General features: G+C 38.6%; 1 protein-coding gene across 1 annotated transcript in view; it reads left to right on the top strand.

Annotated features, from left to right (window-relative positions):
- The window catches only part of LOC126163184 (ATP-binding cassette sub-family C member 4-like), a 293,006-nt gene that overhangs the window by 151,233 nt on the left and 124,607 nt on the right, over positions 1-17,166 (top strand). The window contains exons 8-9 of the mRNA XM_049920135.1: positions 57-167; positions 7,081-7,278. Of these exons, the coding sequence (XP_049776092.1) occupies positions 57-167; positions 7,081-7,278 (309 nt within the window). The remainder of the gene's footprint in view (positions 1-56; positions 168-7,080; positions 7,279-17,166) is intronic.

Below are 17,166 nucleotides of genomic sequence, written 5' to 3'. Positions count from 1 at the left end.
TAAATAGATGCCTTGTGTGAGAATTATGTGATGAATTTTGCACTGTGTTTTTCCAGGTATTCCCACTGGCTCAGTTCTTCAACATTATTCAGTTCTCAATGGCCATTGCTTTTCCTGCAGCAGTTCAGTCTTATGCCGAAGCAAAAGTGTCCATGCAGCGGTTAGAGGTAAATACTCACGACATACTTTCTCTTTCTTGTTTTGTACTGTTTTCCATCAGGTATCTTAAAATCTACATGAATCTCATCTTGTGAATTCTTTTCTACACCAAAATTCATATTTTAGTTACCAGATAAATGTAGATGTAGTTGTCATGCTGTTGTTGAGCCTATATTGTGTAACGTGGTTTTCATGACTGTGACACACAGAATTATAATTAAATCAACTAAACAATGCTCTCTGTACATTTTTTTGTCTCATTCCAGTATATTATTATTTTTAACAATACATTTAATGATTTTTTTCCTACTTACTTTTCATGATTTTGAAAGACAAACTTACTTTTCATGATTTTGAAAGACAACAGTGAGTCAAATGTTATCTTAACATAAAAATAACTCTATGACATCATCAAAAATAGGACTTGAGCTGAAAACCAGTTATGGACAGAATAAATCTAAATGTGAAAGGAACTATCTGGCTACTGTCAATAGAAGGAATAAATGAAATGAAATGATTGTGTGGCATTTATTGGCTGGGATATCCCCTTCGGGGTTCGGCCGCCGTATTGCAAGTCTTTTTAGTTGATGCCACTTTGGGGACTTGCGTGTCAATGATGATGAAAATGATGATGGACATACAACACCCACTCACATGCCAGGAATAGAACCCAGGCCCCCTTGCATGGTAGGCGGTAACACTACCGCTGCACTACGGAGTCGGACGAAAGAATAAAGATAACCCTTCACTGAATAGTTCATGTGTTGAGCAGTAGGCAGGTAAAAAGAAAGAAATAAAAAAAGAGATTTTTTAATTTGTAGCTTAGTTTTTGGCCAATGTTCTTCTTCAGAATTCACAGATACACACATACATATACATTTACATTGTATTCAGCACTGCAGGGGAGAGGAACAAGAAAGAGATGGGGGAACATGATGAAATAGAATGTGTGAGTTAAGAATAATACAGAGGAAGAAAGAGACCATGGAGAGAACACAAGGGTATATATTAGTAGACTGATGAATTGAACTAAAGTAAAATGATGGGGAGCTCTTGGAAAAGGGTGGAGGAGAGGGGAAATGGAAGGGAGAGGAACAGGAACAAAGGTGGAAGTGCGTTTAGGGCAAATACTAGCAAAGACTGATGCCAGCGAGATTACCGAATTGAATTATGTGTTGTAGGGACAATTTCCAACTATTTGATTCAGTGGAAAGGGAGGGGGGGGGGGGGGGAGTGGCAGAATCCATGTACACTGTGTAGTGGCCCCAAAGTTGAGCATGTTATGCTCAGCTGAATGCTTTGTTCTTGGCCACAGTTTGATAATGCTCATTCATTCGTGTGGAGTGCTAATTAATGGTAATGCTTGGGACAGGTATTGCACTTGGGTCTTTCACATGGATATTTGTGTATTTATTCTTTGCCTGTGGACTCTAACTGATAATTTTCAGGTGGGAGTGTTGGGTGTGTCTTGCCACGTTATCCACAGCAGATGTAAAATCTGAGTTTTGACTGTCCTTAGCATTGTAAACTACACCAAGGCTTAATTGAAATGAAGATGGAATCAGTGTACAATAATATAAAACAAAATCACATTTTACAGACCCATAAAAGGTTAATATACAAGGGTGGTTTGAAAAGTTCTTGTAACAGAATAGAAAAAAAGTACTTACATCACTGAAACTTTTTTTATTTTTCAATGTAGTCTCCTTGTAGATCAATGCACTTGGTCCAACGATGTTCCAGTGCCTTCATCCCACCTTGAAAATGAATTTCCTCCAGGACTGCAAAATAGTTGTCAACTCTGGCAATCAGTTCTTCATTTGAAGTGAATCTTCATCCACCAAGAAAAATATTCAGTTTTTGGAAGAAATGGAAGTCTGACGGAGCCATATCAGTTAAATAAGGCAGGTGTAGCAACAACTCATATCTTAGTTCATGTAATTCTGCCATAGCGACGACACATGTGTGTGGGCGCGCATTGTCCAGCATCAAGAGTCACAGCATCAATCTTGCAGATAATTTTGTCATTGCTAATTCTTCAGTTAAAATGTGATATACCATTTCAGATGACGCCTGGCAAGCATGAGCAATTTAATGCATTTTCAATCGGCAATCTCCCATGACCATTTTATGCTCTTTTGCAGTGATTTCTGGAGTAGTGAAACATCTTGGCCGACCTCTGCGTGGATCATCATCTAAGCTTTCCTGACCAAATTTAAATTCATTTGTCCACTAGGCAACAGTTGAATATGAAGGAGCAGAGTCCCCCAGTGTACTCGGGAAATCGGCATGAATGTCCTTGGCTTTCATACCTTCTTTATGAAGTACTTAATCACTGCTCGAATCTCGATTTTGTCCACCTTCGCAAATCACTGTGCGGGAAAAACAACAGAGCCACATCACTGCCGCAGCTCTCTTCCAAGAGCACTAATGTGGCATATGTTTAAAGTCAACAGTCCAATGAATATCACGTGAACAACTCGTTCCGCTAGCACTGGCCCCTTGTGGTGATTCTGAGAACTTTTCAAACCACCCTTGTATATTTTCTGTTATAATGTAGCAACTGAAATTTAGTTTAATTTTAGATACTCACTCATACTGTATACAAATTTCTGTGTGAGATACCCTTTTAAGCCATTTTTCAAAGATTTTAATTCCTTTTATTTTTTAACTGAGTTAGGCAGCTTGTTAAAAAAACCTTTTTGCTGCTTGCTTCACTTGCTACACTCATTGTTTGCTACACACCTACTGCTGTTTTCTGAATTACAAATGTTCTTTTAAAGTAGGCAACTCGTGCACTTTCCCATGTATGAACCGAATATGATAATTTGGGAACATGAGTCCATAGCATATTATCGTGAAAACTTCCTCATCCACAACATTTATTTTTTTTGCTTACAAGAAAATCCTCTGTGTTTATCTTTCTACAGAGCACATCTATATGATACCTCCAGGTCAGACAGTTGCCTATAATAATTCTTCAGATGTTTGTGCTACTTACTTTTTTAATTTCTTCTCTATTTATTTTAATTTGTACGTTATATATTCTACTCTGTTTGTTTTATTTTAACAATACATACTAGTGTGTGCTGAAAAGTAATACCTCCAAACTTTTCACATGAAAACTCTTAAAACTTTGTAAATGAATCACACATTATTAAAATACTACATCTTTATTCTTCATATCTACATATTTATTTCTCAATATAGTCACCCCTGCAACAAACACATTTCTTCCAACAAGGGACCATTTTGTTGATACTATCACTGTGGAATGTTTGACTTTGTTGACGGAGCCACACTCTCACCTCTGCTTGCACCCCTTCATCACCATCAATGTGAAGCTCCTCAAGGTGTTCCGCAAGTCTTGAAAACATATGAAAAGTGGATGGGACCAAGTTAGGACTGTATGGTGGTTGATCAATGACAGTGAACCCAAGGCAATGGATTGTTACAGATGTCACAGGTGATCTGGCATTGTCAAGGTGTAGAAGAGGGTGCTCCATGTGTGGATGAACTCTTCCAATTCAAAACTTGATTATAGCATGCTGTTGCTCACACATCAGCATAGTTACTCTACATGCCACCATGTTGCACGCTACAACTTGGAGCCCTCTAATGGCAGCAGGGTGCAGATATGTAGAATAAATATGTAGAAAGCTAATAACATGTGTTTTATTTAAGGGGAGCCGGAGGTGGTCAAATCAAAAAAATTACGATTTTTTTTTTTTGCTACCGAAAATTAATTGGAACATTCCTCTTTAATGTAAATTGTTCTACTCACCCTAGAGGTGGAGTTATTACCATTTTCCCCCACGCCTGCAGAGGAAATGGACGGCCGCTGAATGCATCTAACACCCTCTCGTGACTTCCTGGCGAACTGCTTGGGATTTTCTCGGCCTGTTATGCATACAGCGCCTTATGTTATGCATACAGCGAGTGTGCAAGGGTTGGCTACATTGTTTTCTGTGACAAATATTACCTGTATTTCCTTACAGCTTTCTCCTATTTTCCTCAGAATTTCGAACATCTTGCTCCATTTAATATTGTCGTACACTTTTGTTCTGGTTACGATGCCACGTTTTAGTAATCGTGTATATAAGAAGAGGAAGAACGTAGGGAAAAGAAAATTAACACTAATACCAAGTTGCGATACTACAATGAATAAGAGCGTGGAACATCGTCTCTTTGCTGTTTACTGTTTCGAATTAGTTCAGTGTTGCGCCTTTTATTGGTAGTATTATACTTCTTGTGTAAAGCGGGTAATATGCAGTATGTACAAGAATCAGGAGGGAACAATAAAACCAATTTTTCATGACTTAGCGCAGCCAGAATTGTTACACAAATGTCTACACGGAAAGACGCAGAATCCTAATGAGAGCGTAAACAATTTGATTTGGAAAGTGATTCCTAAAAGGGTGTTTGTAAGCATAAAAACATTGCACTTTGGCATTTATGATGCAGTAGTAACCTACAACCAAGGGAACAGTGTGAAGTGTGAAGTTCTGAAGGCATTAGGATTTGCAGCTGGGGTGAACACTGTACGAGCACTACGAAATATTGACAGAGAAAGGATAAGAGGAGCAGAAAGAAGAGAAAGGCATATGACGTATGATGGAACAACAGGCCAGAAAAGAAGACAGAAGAGGAAGCTTGTGGAGGATGAAGAAGAAGACCCTGATAATCCATCCTACAGTGCAGGAATGTATTGAGAAACTTTGATAGCCATTTCCCATAAATTAGAATTTTTCGAATATAAGGAACATTTTCTCAAAATCCACTCAAGCTAGAGACATGAAATTTTTATACAGCACTCCTAGTGGTCAAACTTACATTGTAACACAGCCATTTGGCAATATGTTCAGTAGTTTCATTTCAGTTTAATTATAAAGCAATTATTTGTAAAAAAATTTGGGTCATTAATAGAAAAAATAATTGGATGGAAACTAGGAAAGATACTCCAAAATCCCTCTGTCATAACTGCAATACTAAACCACTCTATATGTAAAAAAAATTCAAATTTTTCTATTTGGTAGTTTATTCATAAATTTTCCTCAAACTTAGTGATTTTAACATGGGCAGCATAGGCACCTCCGGCTCCCCTTAAAAAGCGTTAAGAGTTTTTACATAATATTCAGGGGAATATTTTTCAGCACACTGTTGTACCTTGTTTTGATGGAATTTTAAAAAGATTGTTTTGTAGTAGATACTTACTTGCATTTTCAACATCATGATTGATTGCTTTTCAGCTTCCTCCTTTGTCTGAGCTTCACAGATAATTGTCATGTTATAGGGATACAGTGTAAGTTTCTGATGTACATTGTCTGTGAAATCATATATATAGGTAATAAATAGTGTTGGTCCAAGTACAGGACCTTGTACTATACAATGTTGGACAGTTTGTAGCTTGATTACATCTTCCCCACTAGTATGCCTGATTTCTATGCACTGTTTCTATTTCTATTTTTTTATTTTTATTTGGTATGCGTATTCCATGGATCCGTACATGCGAGTGATTCGCCTGGATGTGAATGTATGATTGTGTTATGTCATTGCATTTTCCTTGAATCTCATACAGTTCCTCCACAAATTTGGAATGATTCACGCAGCCAAATGGTTTAGACAGGCCCATGAAGATCCTACAATTCCACTGTTTTGTGTCAAGTGAGCTTAGAACATGCTCAGCTAAATCTATTTGTGCCATTATTGTTGCCTCCACTTCTCTGAAACCACATTGTGACAAGTGCATTATTTTAAATTTGAACAATTTAGGAAAAGACAAATTGCTACTTACTGTAAAGAAGACATGTGAAGTTGTAGACAGCTACAATTAAAAGATATTCCGCATTCTGGCCCAAGTTGCTGGAGTTGGCAGTCATGTGTGGATGAGGTGTGCTTGCTTGTGTGTATGAATGGTGTGTATTTGTCTTTTGCTGATGAAGGCTGTGGCAGAAAGCTTTATGTAAGCATCTTTTAATTGTGCCTGTCTGCGACTTAACGTGTCTTTCTTATGGGAAGTAGCAATCTATCTTTCCTACATTGTTGATATTCCTACCTGGAGTTTCCATTGTTTTATTTTAAATTTGGTTGTATAAGGGGCAGTCAAATGAAAACAAGACAGATAGAAAAAAATAAGTAAACTCTTTATTATTTCAAAAGTAAATTACCATAACTCTTAATACATTTATCGAACTTTGAGACAAGGTTGTCAATGCTGTCTTCACGGAAAAATGTTTGCCATGTTCTACTATAATTACCTTTCACAACGGTGTTACTGATAATAATAAAAAAATACATATCGTGCACTGTAGCATGTCATCGCATTCTTGCAACATAAAAATAGTCAATTGAGTGGTAGTTATATTAAATTGTGATCTCTAGGTATCTTTATGATGGCTCAGTGGGCCAAGAGCCAAAGTTCATTTATCAAAAGTTTGTGATACAGAGGTCCAGATTTTGCCTTGTAAATGAGTGAATACAAATTGTTTGCTGTTGCTGATTTCTTTTGCCGTATTCTTGAATGCAGACATAATCCTTGTCACACTTTTTATCAACAGCAGTTTGTGGTGTGTATTTCATCACAGTTTGTTGTTAGTATACTTAACAGAAATAGCATGTAGGGGATTCTTCTCACTATTAATGTATAAGTTGCCTCATTCCACATCTCAGAAAGCTCACTTCATCATGGCATTTATGGAACATGATGTGTCAATGAATGAATGAATTACTTAATAAGGTTAAATGTGCATCTCTTTGATTAACTATGGATGAATGGCTGTATTTCATTTTTTGTTTATTGTTTCCGTCATGTGATTTCCATTATTTTAATAAATGCATGCTTGAAAATATTTTCAGTTATTAATTACTTGCATTGAACCAAAAAATCTATAATTACCTGATTAACCTGATCAGTTTTTTTAGGTATTTCTACTGCTGGAGGAGCATGTCCCTAGATCTTTGATGCCCTCAGGAGAGAAGACTGAGAAAGTTGGAATAATGCTACAGAATGCAAGTGCACGATGGGGTCCTTCAAATATATCTGAGACATTATCAAATATTAATTTACTAGTCACTCCAGGCAAGCTTTGTGCTATTGTTGGTCCTGTTGGATCTGGAAAGGTAATTATTTCCTGAATATTAAACTTTTTGAAAAATTATACTTCATTACCAAAAACTTGCATTTATTTTATTGTTTTTGATTCATTATGCATATCTGAGAGAGTTCTTTTTGTCTTGACAAGTTTACTCACCATAAAATGTGGCAAAGAAATAAGATTTATGGAAAGATGGGTTATATACGTGTTTGACGTGCTGTCTTTCACTGAAATGAAATGGAGCCAGTGGGACTCATTCCAACTGTTTTGAGGAAACCTGTTTTGTCCAGTGTCAGGAGGAAGCAAATGCAAACGGGCAGTTGTCTATTAATTGTCAGCAGTTCAAATGTACGGAGAATGAAGATACTCCTTAGGGAAATGGTTGCAAGGGACTGGAAAGGACATCAGATGCATTCAGTGCGGAAGCCTGGCAGCCTCATTCAACATGTTGAAGAGGCTATTCCAGCTGCCATTGAGAGAACAGGGTGCAACCAACTGCAGATTGTGACGCATGTTGGAACAAATGATGCCTGTTGTCTGGACATTGAGGTCATTCTTGGGTCATTTCAGCGAACAGTAGAGAAGGTTGAAAAGACCAGCCTTACAGATGGAGTTTCAATGAAGCTCACAATTTGCAGCATTGTGCCCAGAACTGATGTGGCTTTTTGGTTCTTAGTCGAGTGGAGGGATTGAATCAGAGACTGCTAAAGTTCTGTGACAGGCTAGTCTGCGACTTCCTGGACTTGCGCCATAGGGTTGAGAACTGTAGGGTCTCCCTAAATGGGTCAGGTGTGCACTATACATCAGAGACTGTTATGCAGGTAGCTGACTGTGTGTGGGATGCATACAAGGTTTTTTTTTTTAGGTTAGGTGACACTCCATCCAATCCAGATAACAATAGCTGTAGGAAACTCAGATGTATCAGTGTAAGATCGAAAGAAACGCATCCCACAAATAAGCGTATTAAAATCCTAATGGTAAATTGCCAAAGCATTTGCAACAAAGTGCAGGAGTTTGAAGCACTCATTAGCAGCAATGCTCACTTAATACTAGGTACAGAAAGCTGGTTGAAACCTGAAATTGACAGCAGTGAGATTTTTGGGAAAAATAAATGTATATCGATAGGACAGGCAATTGGGAAATGAAAGTGGTGTATTTGTCGCAGAAGACAAGATACTCGAATCCACTGAGGTTGAAATTGAAGCTGCATGTTACACTGTTTGGGCAAGACTCAGTATCAGGGGTGGGCATAAAATAATAGTTGGATCCTTGTATCACCCACCAGACTCATCTCCTGATGTAACCAAAAGATTTCAAGAGAACTGCAGTTCACTTGTTTATAAGTTCCCCAATCATACTGTAATCATCAGTGGAGACTTTAATTATCCAACAAATAATTGGTAAAATTACAGTTTTGTTACTGGTGGGCATGATAAGGCATCCTGTGAAACTTTGCTAAATGCCTTCTCTGAAAACTACCCAGAACAGGTAGTTAGGAACCCCACTCGTGATGGAAGTATATTGGATCTAATGGCAACAAATAGACCTGATCTCTTTGAGACTGTCCACATTGAAACTGGTATCAGTGACCATGATGCTGTTGTGGCAACAATAATTACCAAAATACAAAGGACAATGAAAACAAGCAGAAAGATATACATATGTTCAGTAAACTAGATAAAAACCAGTACTGTCATATATCAATGAAGAATGTGAAACTTGCAGCACAGAGAGCAAGTAAAGGAACTCTGGCTCAGGTTTAAAAGAATAGTTGACCATGAGCTGGATTGATGAGTACTGAGTAGAACAGTTTATAATTGGAGGAACCTCCGGGGTATATACAGTCACTGTAAAGGAACTTCTAAAGAAACAGAGATTACTGCATAATAGGTGTAAAACAGAGCGTACAGCTATAGATAGAGAGATGCTGAATGAAATGTGTTTGGTTGTCAAGAGAGCACTGCATGAGGCCTTCAGTGACTACCACAATAGAATATTATCAAGTGATCTTTCACAGAACCCAAAGAAATTCTGGTTATATGTAAAGGTTGTTAGTGGCAGCAAAGTTAGGTCCAGTCGCTTGTGAATGAGACAGCAACTGAAATTGAGGGTAGCAAAGCAAAAGATGAAATCTGGAATGAGATATTCACTCTGCAGTGGAGTGTGCTCTGATATGAAACTTCCTAGCAGATTAAAACTGTCTGCTGGTCCGAGACTCGAACTCGGGACCTTTGCCTTTCGCGGGCAAGTGCTCTACCAAGTTTGGAAGGTAGGAGGTGAGGTACTGGCAGAAGTAAAGCTTTTAGGATGGGGCGTGAGTCGTGCTTTGGTAGCTGCCAGGAAGTTTCAAAAGATGAAATGTTTAACTCCATTTTCAAATTTTCCTTTACAGAGGAAAACACAGGAGAACTGCACCAATTTAATCCCCATACCACTGGAAAGATGAATAAAGTATTAGCGTCAGTGGTATTGAGAAACAGCTGAAATCGTTCAAATTGAACAAAGCTCCAGGGCCCGATGGAATCCATGTCAGATTCTATACTGAATTTGCGGCTGAGTTAGCCCCTCTTCTAACTATGATCTGTTCTAGATCCCTCGAACAGTCTTTGAAAAAGGCACATGTCACATCCGTCTACAAGAAGGGTAGTAGAAGTGATCTACAGAACTACCATCCAGTATCCTTGACATTGACTTGTTGCAGAATCTTAGAACATATTGTGGGCTCAAACATAATGAGCTATCTTGAAAAGTATGACCTGCTCAGTGCCAACCAGCATGGATTTCAGAAACTTCTATCATGTGAAACCCAACTTGTTCTTTTTTAGATGATATACTGAAAGATTTGGATCAAGACAATCAGGTATATGCTGTATTTCTTGATTTACAAAAAGTATTTGACTCAGAACCACAACTACGCTTATTGTCAAAAGTATGATCAAATGGGGATCAAGTGAAGTTTGTGTCTGAATTGAGGACTTTTCAATAGGGAGGACAGAGATATTAATGACCTTGCAGACAATATTAATAGTAAAATCAGGCTTTTTGCAGATCACGCAGTTATCTATAATGAAGAACTATCTGAAAGAAGCTGCATAAATATTCACTCAGATCTTGATAAGATTTCAGTGTGGTGCAAAACTTGGCAGCTTGCTCTAAATGTTCAGAACTGTAAAATTTTGCACTTCACAAATGAAAAACGTAGTATCCTATAACTATAATATCAATGAGTCACTGTTCGAATTGGCCAACTCAAACAGATATGTGAATGTAACAATTTGTAGGGATATAAAATGGAATCATCACATAGGTTCAGTCGTGGATAAAGCAAGTGATAGACTTTGGTTTATTGGTAGAATACTGGAGAAGTGCAATCAGTCTACAAAAGAGATTGCTTATAAATCACTCATATGATCACTTCTAGAATATTGGTCAAGTGTGTCGAACTCATACCAGATAGGACTAACGAGGGATATTGAACATAGACAGAGAAGGGCAGGATGAGTGGTCACAGGTTTGTTTAATCCGTGGGAGAGTCTCACAGAGGTACTGAAGTAACTGAACTGGAATACTCTTGAAGATAGATGTATTCTATCCAAGAAAGTCTGTTAACAACATTTCAAGAAACAGCTTTAAATGATGACTCTAGGTATAAGTATATACCACTCACATAGGGACATGAGGATAAGATTAGAATAATTACTGTACACACAGAGGCATTCAAACAGTCATTCTACTTGTGTTCTGTACATGAATGGAACAGGAAGAAGCCATAATAACTGGTACAAAGGGACATACCCTCTGTGTGCAGTGTATAGATGTAGATGTGTAACAACCAAGATGGGACAATCACAATAAAACATGCTGAAGGTGGCATACAGATCAGAAACATCACAGCGCAGTGAAATCATCTATCTCCCTTACTATCCAACTGTACATCGGAGAAACAGTGATGAAAATAAAATAAAAATTGTAAGTTGGATTAAAATTTCATGATGATGTTGCTATCCTCAGTGAAAATGAGGACAGATATTGCAGGAACTGTTGAATAGAATTAACAATCTACTGAGCACAGAATAGTACAGAATACAGATGAAAGTAAACTGATGAAAGACAATAGTAATGAGGAGCAGTGGAAATGAATTAAGATTAAACTTAACATCAAAATTGGGGACCAAAATGAAGAAAGATAACACATGATGGACAAAGCAAGGAGGATATAAGAACAACCTAACACAGGTCAAATGGCATTTCTCACTGAAGGAAGTCTTCTAGGATCAAATGTAGGCATTAATTTACAGAAGTAATGTATGGGAACGTAGATCTTAAACACAGCATTGTATGGAAGTGAATCAGAGACTGTGGGAAAACTGGAACAGAACTGAATCAAAGCACTTGAAATGTAATGCTACAGAAGTATACTTAAAATTAAGTGGACTGATAAGATATGAGAATTGTCTCTGCAGAATATGCGAGGAAAAGAATATATGGAAAACAACATTGGCTACAAGAAAGAAAATGGTGATAGGACGTGTGAGGACAACAGAACATAACTTCTGTGGAACCTGAGTGAGACAAACGGGCAAAAACCTTAGAGGAAAACAGATGTTATATCCAACAAATAATTGAGGATGTTGGGTGTATATGTTACTGTGAAACTGTGGAGTTGACACAAAGGAGAAGACCGATGACTCCCAAAAAATGAAACTAACCTATCAAAAGCTTTCACCATACTCTTACAGCAATATGGCTGCTAACAGTTAGCATATACAAAATGTTCCAGCCACACATGTTTATCAATGTTGTCACAAAAGCATGTCATTTCATTTGCAATAATTAGCCTTAATTAACTAATTAAACTACTGTCCGCATAACAATCTGTTTTCAGACATTGTCATAGATTTAGTTCACATATACATTGAGATACAAGGTTGTACTGATTATCCTTCTCATACCAGTGAAAGGTAAATGCATGTGTTGATATAAAAAGTGAAGATAAGAGATTATCAGTTTTTTTGTTCCAAAAACAAACTTATGGCTATACACACTAACAGTTTTACAAGGAAACATTACATTTGAAATTTTCTATTAAATAACAGTATTTCTGTATTAATAAACACTTGGGTTCATTCTTTAATATATTTAAATTAGCTATCTTCAGATAAGCTGGTAATCTGTTGTAAAAAAAAAGTTATCATTGCATGTGGAGTGCTGTATGAAACCTCTTTATTTCTTGTAATTCTGTGAAAGTTTTCCCTTCCTTGTGTGTTGTAGTTACATGTATTACTGTTCATTGCATTATGTTCTGTATTTAGTTTCACAAACATGATTGCCTGCAGAATGTACACAGAATAGAGGCTAAGTATTTTAAATTTCCTGAAATTTCTCTAAATGCTCTCTCTTGCTTCAACACACCACCACATCTTGCTTACCCTAGCTACAACTCTTACTTGTGCCCCCCCCCCCCCCCCTGTTTGCCCCTCCCCCCTCATAAAGCCTGGCTGTATAGACAAGTGGTGCATCACTCCAGATCTGAAAAGCATACTGAAGATGTGGATGTTGTTGTTGTTGTTGTTGTTGTGGTCTTCAGTCCTGAGACTGGTTTGATGCAGCTCTTCATGCTACTCTATCCTGTGCAAGCTTCTTCATCTCCCAGGACCTACTGCAACCTATATCCTTCTGAATCTGATTGGTGTATTCATCCGTGGTCTCCCTCTACGATTTTTACCCTCTACACTGCCTTCCAATACTAAATTGGTGATCCCTTGATGCCTCAGAACAGGTCCTACCAACCGCTCCCTTCTTCTAGTCAAGTTGTGCCACAAACTCCTCTTCTCCCCAATTCTATTCAATACCTTCTCATTAGTTATGTGAGCTACCCATCTAAGCTTCAGCATTCTTCTGTAGCACCACATTTCGAAAGCTTCTATTCTCTTCTTGTGCAAACTATTTATCGTCCATGTTTCACTTCCATACATGGCTACACTCCATACAAATACTTTCAGAGACGACTTCCTGACACTTAAATCTATACTCGATGTTAACAAATTTCTCTTCTTCAGAAACGCTTTCCTTTCTATTGCCAGTCTACGTCTGATATCCTCTCTACTTCGGCCATCATCAGTTATTTTGCTCCCCAAATAGCAAAACTCGTTTACTACTTTAAGTGTCTCATTTCCTAATCTAATTCCCTCAGCATCACCCGCCTTAATTCGACTGCATTCCATTATCCTCGTTTTGCTTTTGTTGATGTTCATCTTATATCCTCCTTTCAAGACACTGTCCGTTCCGTTCAACTGCTCTTCCAAGTCCTGTGGATGTATCAGACCGAAATATACTTGCCTTAAGGTGTCGTGGCCCAGGAAGGCTGCAGCCCATTTCAGTAAATACATATTCGTGTGGTGCTGATTTTCTGACAGATATGATCTGTGTCTTCCCATGACAGGTGTTCATCCACAATAATACAAAAAATGTATAACTAAGTGGCAGTGGAGGTGTGAAAGGTCTAACATTTATATTTAAGCAGGAATTGCATTGTTGTTGTGTTCTCTTTATTTACAAGTAGCTTATTTGCAGTAAGCCTCTGTGTGTGCTGTGTTCTGTCAGCACCCACCTGTCTTTCCCCTTCACTGCTCCTTTCTTTTTTTGCTTCTCGTCCTCCCCACCCCTCACCCTCACCCTCACCCGCGTCCCGTCCTCCCTGCATCGCAGCCTCCAGGAGCTGCGCCTGTTGGCAGTCCAGTCCCTGCGTGCTGTGCCAGACAACTCTCTTCTCTTCTCCTATCCACATCCTGCTATCCCTTCCCCTTCCCCATCCCCTCCAGATTATTGCTTCCGTTCTACATGACAGTTGCAGTCTGGCCTAAGCTGCAGGAGATGCTGGTCATGGTGCATTAAGTGTACTTGCATAAGTGAATGAATCTGTGTGTGTGTGTGTGTGTGTGTGTGTGTGTGTGTGTGTGTGTGTGTGTGTGTGAGAGAGAGAGAGAGAGAGAGAGAGAGAGAGAGTGAGAGTGAGAGTGTGTTTCCTTTTCTGAAGAAGGCTTTGGCGAAAGTTAATGTGTAAGCATCTTGTTGTTGTGCCTATCCACAACTCGGTGTGTCAACTTTATGTTGAGCAGAAGTCTATCTTTTCCTTAATGTTGTTATTTACAACAAGGTAAGATGAAAAATGTTGTAAATGATTTCACTACTGTTGGCAACAGTTTGCATATCACTGCCCCAGCTGACACAGGATGTCTCATCTGCGTAGCTTGTGACTTTACAGTTTTGGGTTTCAGTTAAATAATTAACAACACAAGAAACAGTAAAGGTACTAATGTACTTTCTTGAAGCATACCGCATTGAAGCGTCCTGTAGATTGATTTAGTTGTATACAACTATTCGATCCTTTTATAAATTAGCTTGACAGACTGTTTCCTATCTGTTAAATAGCAAGTAAGTGATTTTAAGGCTGCTCCTTTCATCCCATGTTGTTCTAATTTATGCAATAAAATGGTACGATTCACAGTATCGTATCAGAAGCTTTACTAATACCTAGAAAAGTGCCAGTTACCTTGTCTCATTTCTCCAGCTTGTTCAATGTTTCATGTATAATATTTGCTACTGCTGTTACAGTAGATCTTCCTTTTGTAAAACCATTCTGTAGGTTGTTGAATAGGTTATGTTGTTGTTTTTTGTGTCAATTTTTATTCCTTTCTTATACACTGGTAGAATTTCAGTGATTTTCAAGAATTTAGAGAGTTCTCCATGGCAGAGGGAGGTACTTATTAGGTGTGTAAATGGCCGAAAGCTATAATTGTGAGAGTCTTTTTGTTGAGCATATCTGTGACTCGGCATCTCCACTACATGGTGAGTAGCAACTTTCCTTCTCTTAATATTGTTACATTCCATCCTGGATTTTCCATTGTTTGAAATTGTATATTAAGTCATACCTATGAGGTAGCATTGCAGTTACTGTGTTCTGAGATTTATTAACTTATAAGAATTTTGTCAGACTTGCTGAAACAATTTTGTGTCTTGTTTCTTGTGATGTTGTTGGCACCAGTTTAGCACACGAGACATTCATTTTTGCCTTCCATTTTTCCCTCATGGTTGACTTTGGCAACAGTTTTCTTACTTGATCTTGGTTTCACCAAACCCATTGCTTGGAAATATTTGTTATTGTTCTGTAAAGTTCTTGTTAAGTTTCTGCCAAGGTTGTCCCTTAAGAAAGGAACACTGTACCTTTTACTAAGTTTAATGAATTTTTTTAGGGTCCAACCCAGGACATATTACCATTTTTATGGGTTCAACCAGGACATATTTCTGAAATTTCTTAAGCGGTAATGGAATTGACAACTTCCCAATGTAAAATTTATGTGGTATAAAGGTATCTTTTTCAGAATCTGTTCTAACTAAAGAGCTAATTTTTTTACAGTTTATCCTCATACATGTACTGTCAAAATTGAAATAATGGTATTGCGTCATATTGTTTGATGACTCAAATTTTTTTTTTCTATGTGTTGCTCCTGCAATTTTTTATCTGCACAAAGGTATATCCATAACCTCATACTCTATATATAGTTAAAAATGTTTCTGAAACTGCACTAATTTCACTTCCTGCATCTACAAGAGCTTTCTCATCATGCAATCATCAGATAAAAATACAAACTTTAAGTGTGAATATAACAATTGTATTCACCACATATAAATGAACACTGTAGTCAAAGATATAAACAGAGAACAAGAGAGCATATTTTCCAGAATTATGTCACATACCACACAAACTAATCACTTGAAAGTAGCAGTCTTGAAATCGTGATGAAAGATTGACAGTTTTCCAGGTAGCCATAATAGTTTTCCATGACAAAAACTGGGTGTACCAACTCAGAAAACTGATACATTAATATGATTACATTCGAAATACAACCACAAGCAATACATCATTTGAAAGACGAAGTCCCATACAGTACTTTAAGACAGTTAGAAGATCGTCATTTTAAGTGAAAATCCAATTTCAATCACAGTGAGGGAATATGGAATAGTTGTAGGTAAACAACTAGAATTCTCTCAGATACAGATTTATTCACACTTAGCTTCTACACAGATACAAGTCCGGAGGCTAACTGCCATTAGCGTCCAACATCCTGCCCAAAGCCCTCTCCTCAAAGATAGTACACTTACGCACTGAACAAATATAGATATTTATGGCGCTCTACGCCACATAGCCCCCCCCCCCCCCCCCCCCCACCTACAGTATGGAGTACGTCCCTGTGAATGGGGGGGGGGGGGGGGTGTGAGAAGTTAGGAAGGTAACGCACAGTTCTTCTGCGTCAGGCGGAAGCGGTCGACTGGTAGGAGAGCAGGGGGTGAAACCCGGTACGTTGACGGCGAAGTCAGCAAGCGACGCCGGCGGCTGAAGACGACGTCCCGTCCTGGAGTGGAGGTGTAGCACTTTGTCAGCCGGCAGGCGGAGAATCACCTTGCCAGAAGGCCTAACAAAGGCACGCAAATTGCCACACGCAGCACTTCTGCTCAATTTAAAGCGGCGCACCACACGAGATTCTGCACTTCCTCTCTCAACATTGTCACACACGAGTACCACACACACCGTATCGCCATCTACGACAACAGATAATTTATGTATGTCATCAGGGTGTACATGTGTTGTGAATTCTCGGGTGGCACCTATACGAGCAATAGTAGGGAGGCAGGGAGGTGTGGGAAAGCCATGGCAGGGGGAAGCATCTGCTAAGAGGGGGGTGGCAGGTGCACTGGACTGCGCAGCAGACAACCTCGGGCGATCAGCTGACAGACGAGGGAACGTGACCGAAGGCAACGAGGAGCCAGCGTGGCTTGAACGGCGTGACAAAGAGCTGCCACACGAAGATGGCAACACAATGGTAGAATCCGAGTGGTTGGCAGTTCGACTGCG

The sequence above is a fragment of the Schistocerca cancellata genome, chromosome 2 (genome assembly GCF_023864275.1).
Source record: "Schistocerca cancellata isolate TAMUIC-IGC-003103 chromosome 2, iqSchCanc2.1, whole genome shotgun sequence".
NCBI lineage: Eukaryota > Metazoa > Arthropoda > Insecta > Orthoptera > Acrididae > Schistocerca > Schistocerca cancellata.
This window is presented reverse-complemented; position numbering and strand designations above follow the sequence as displayed.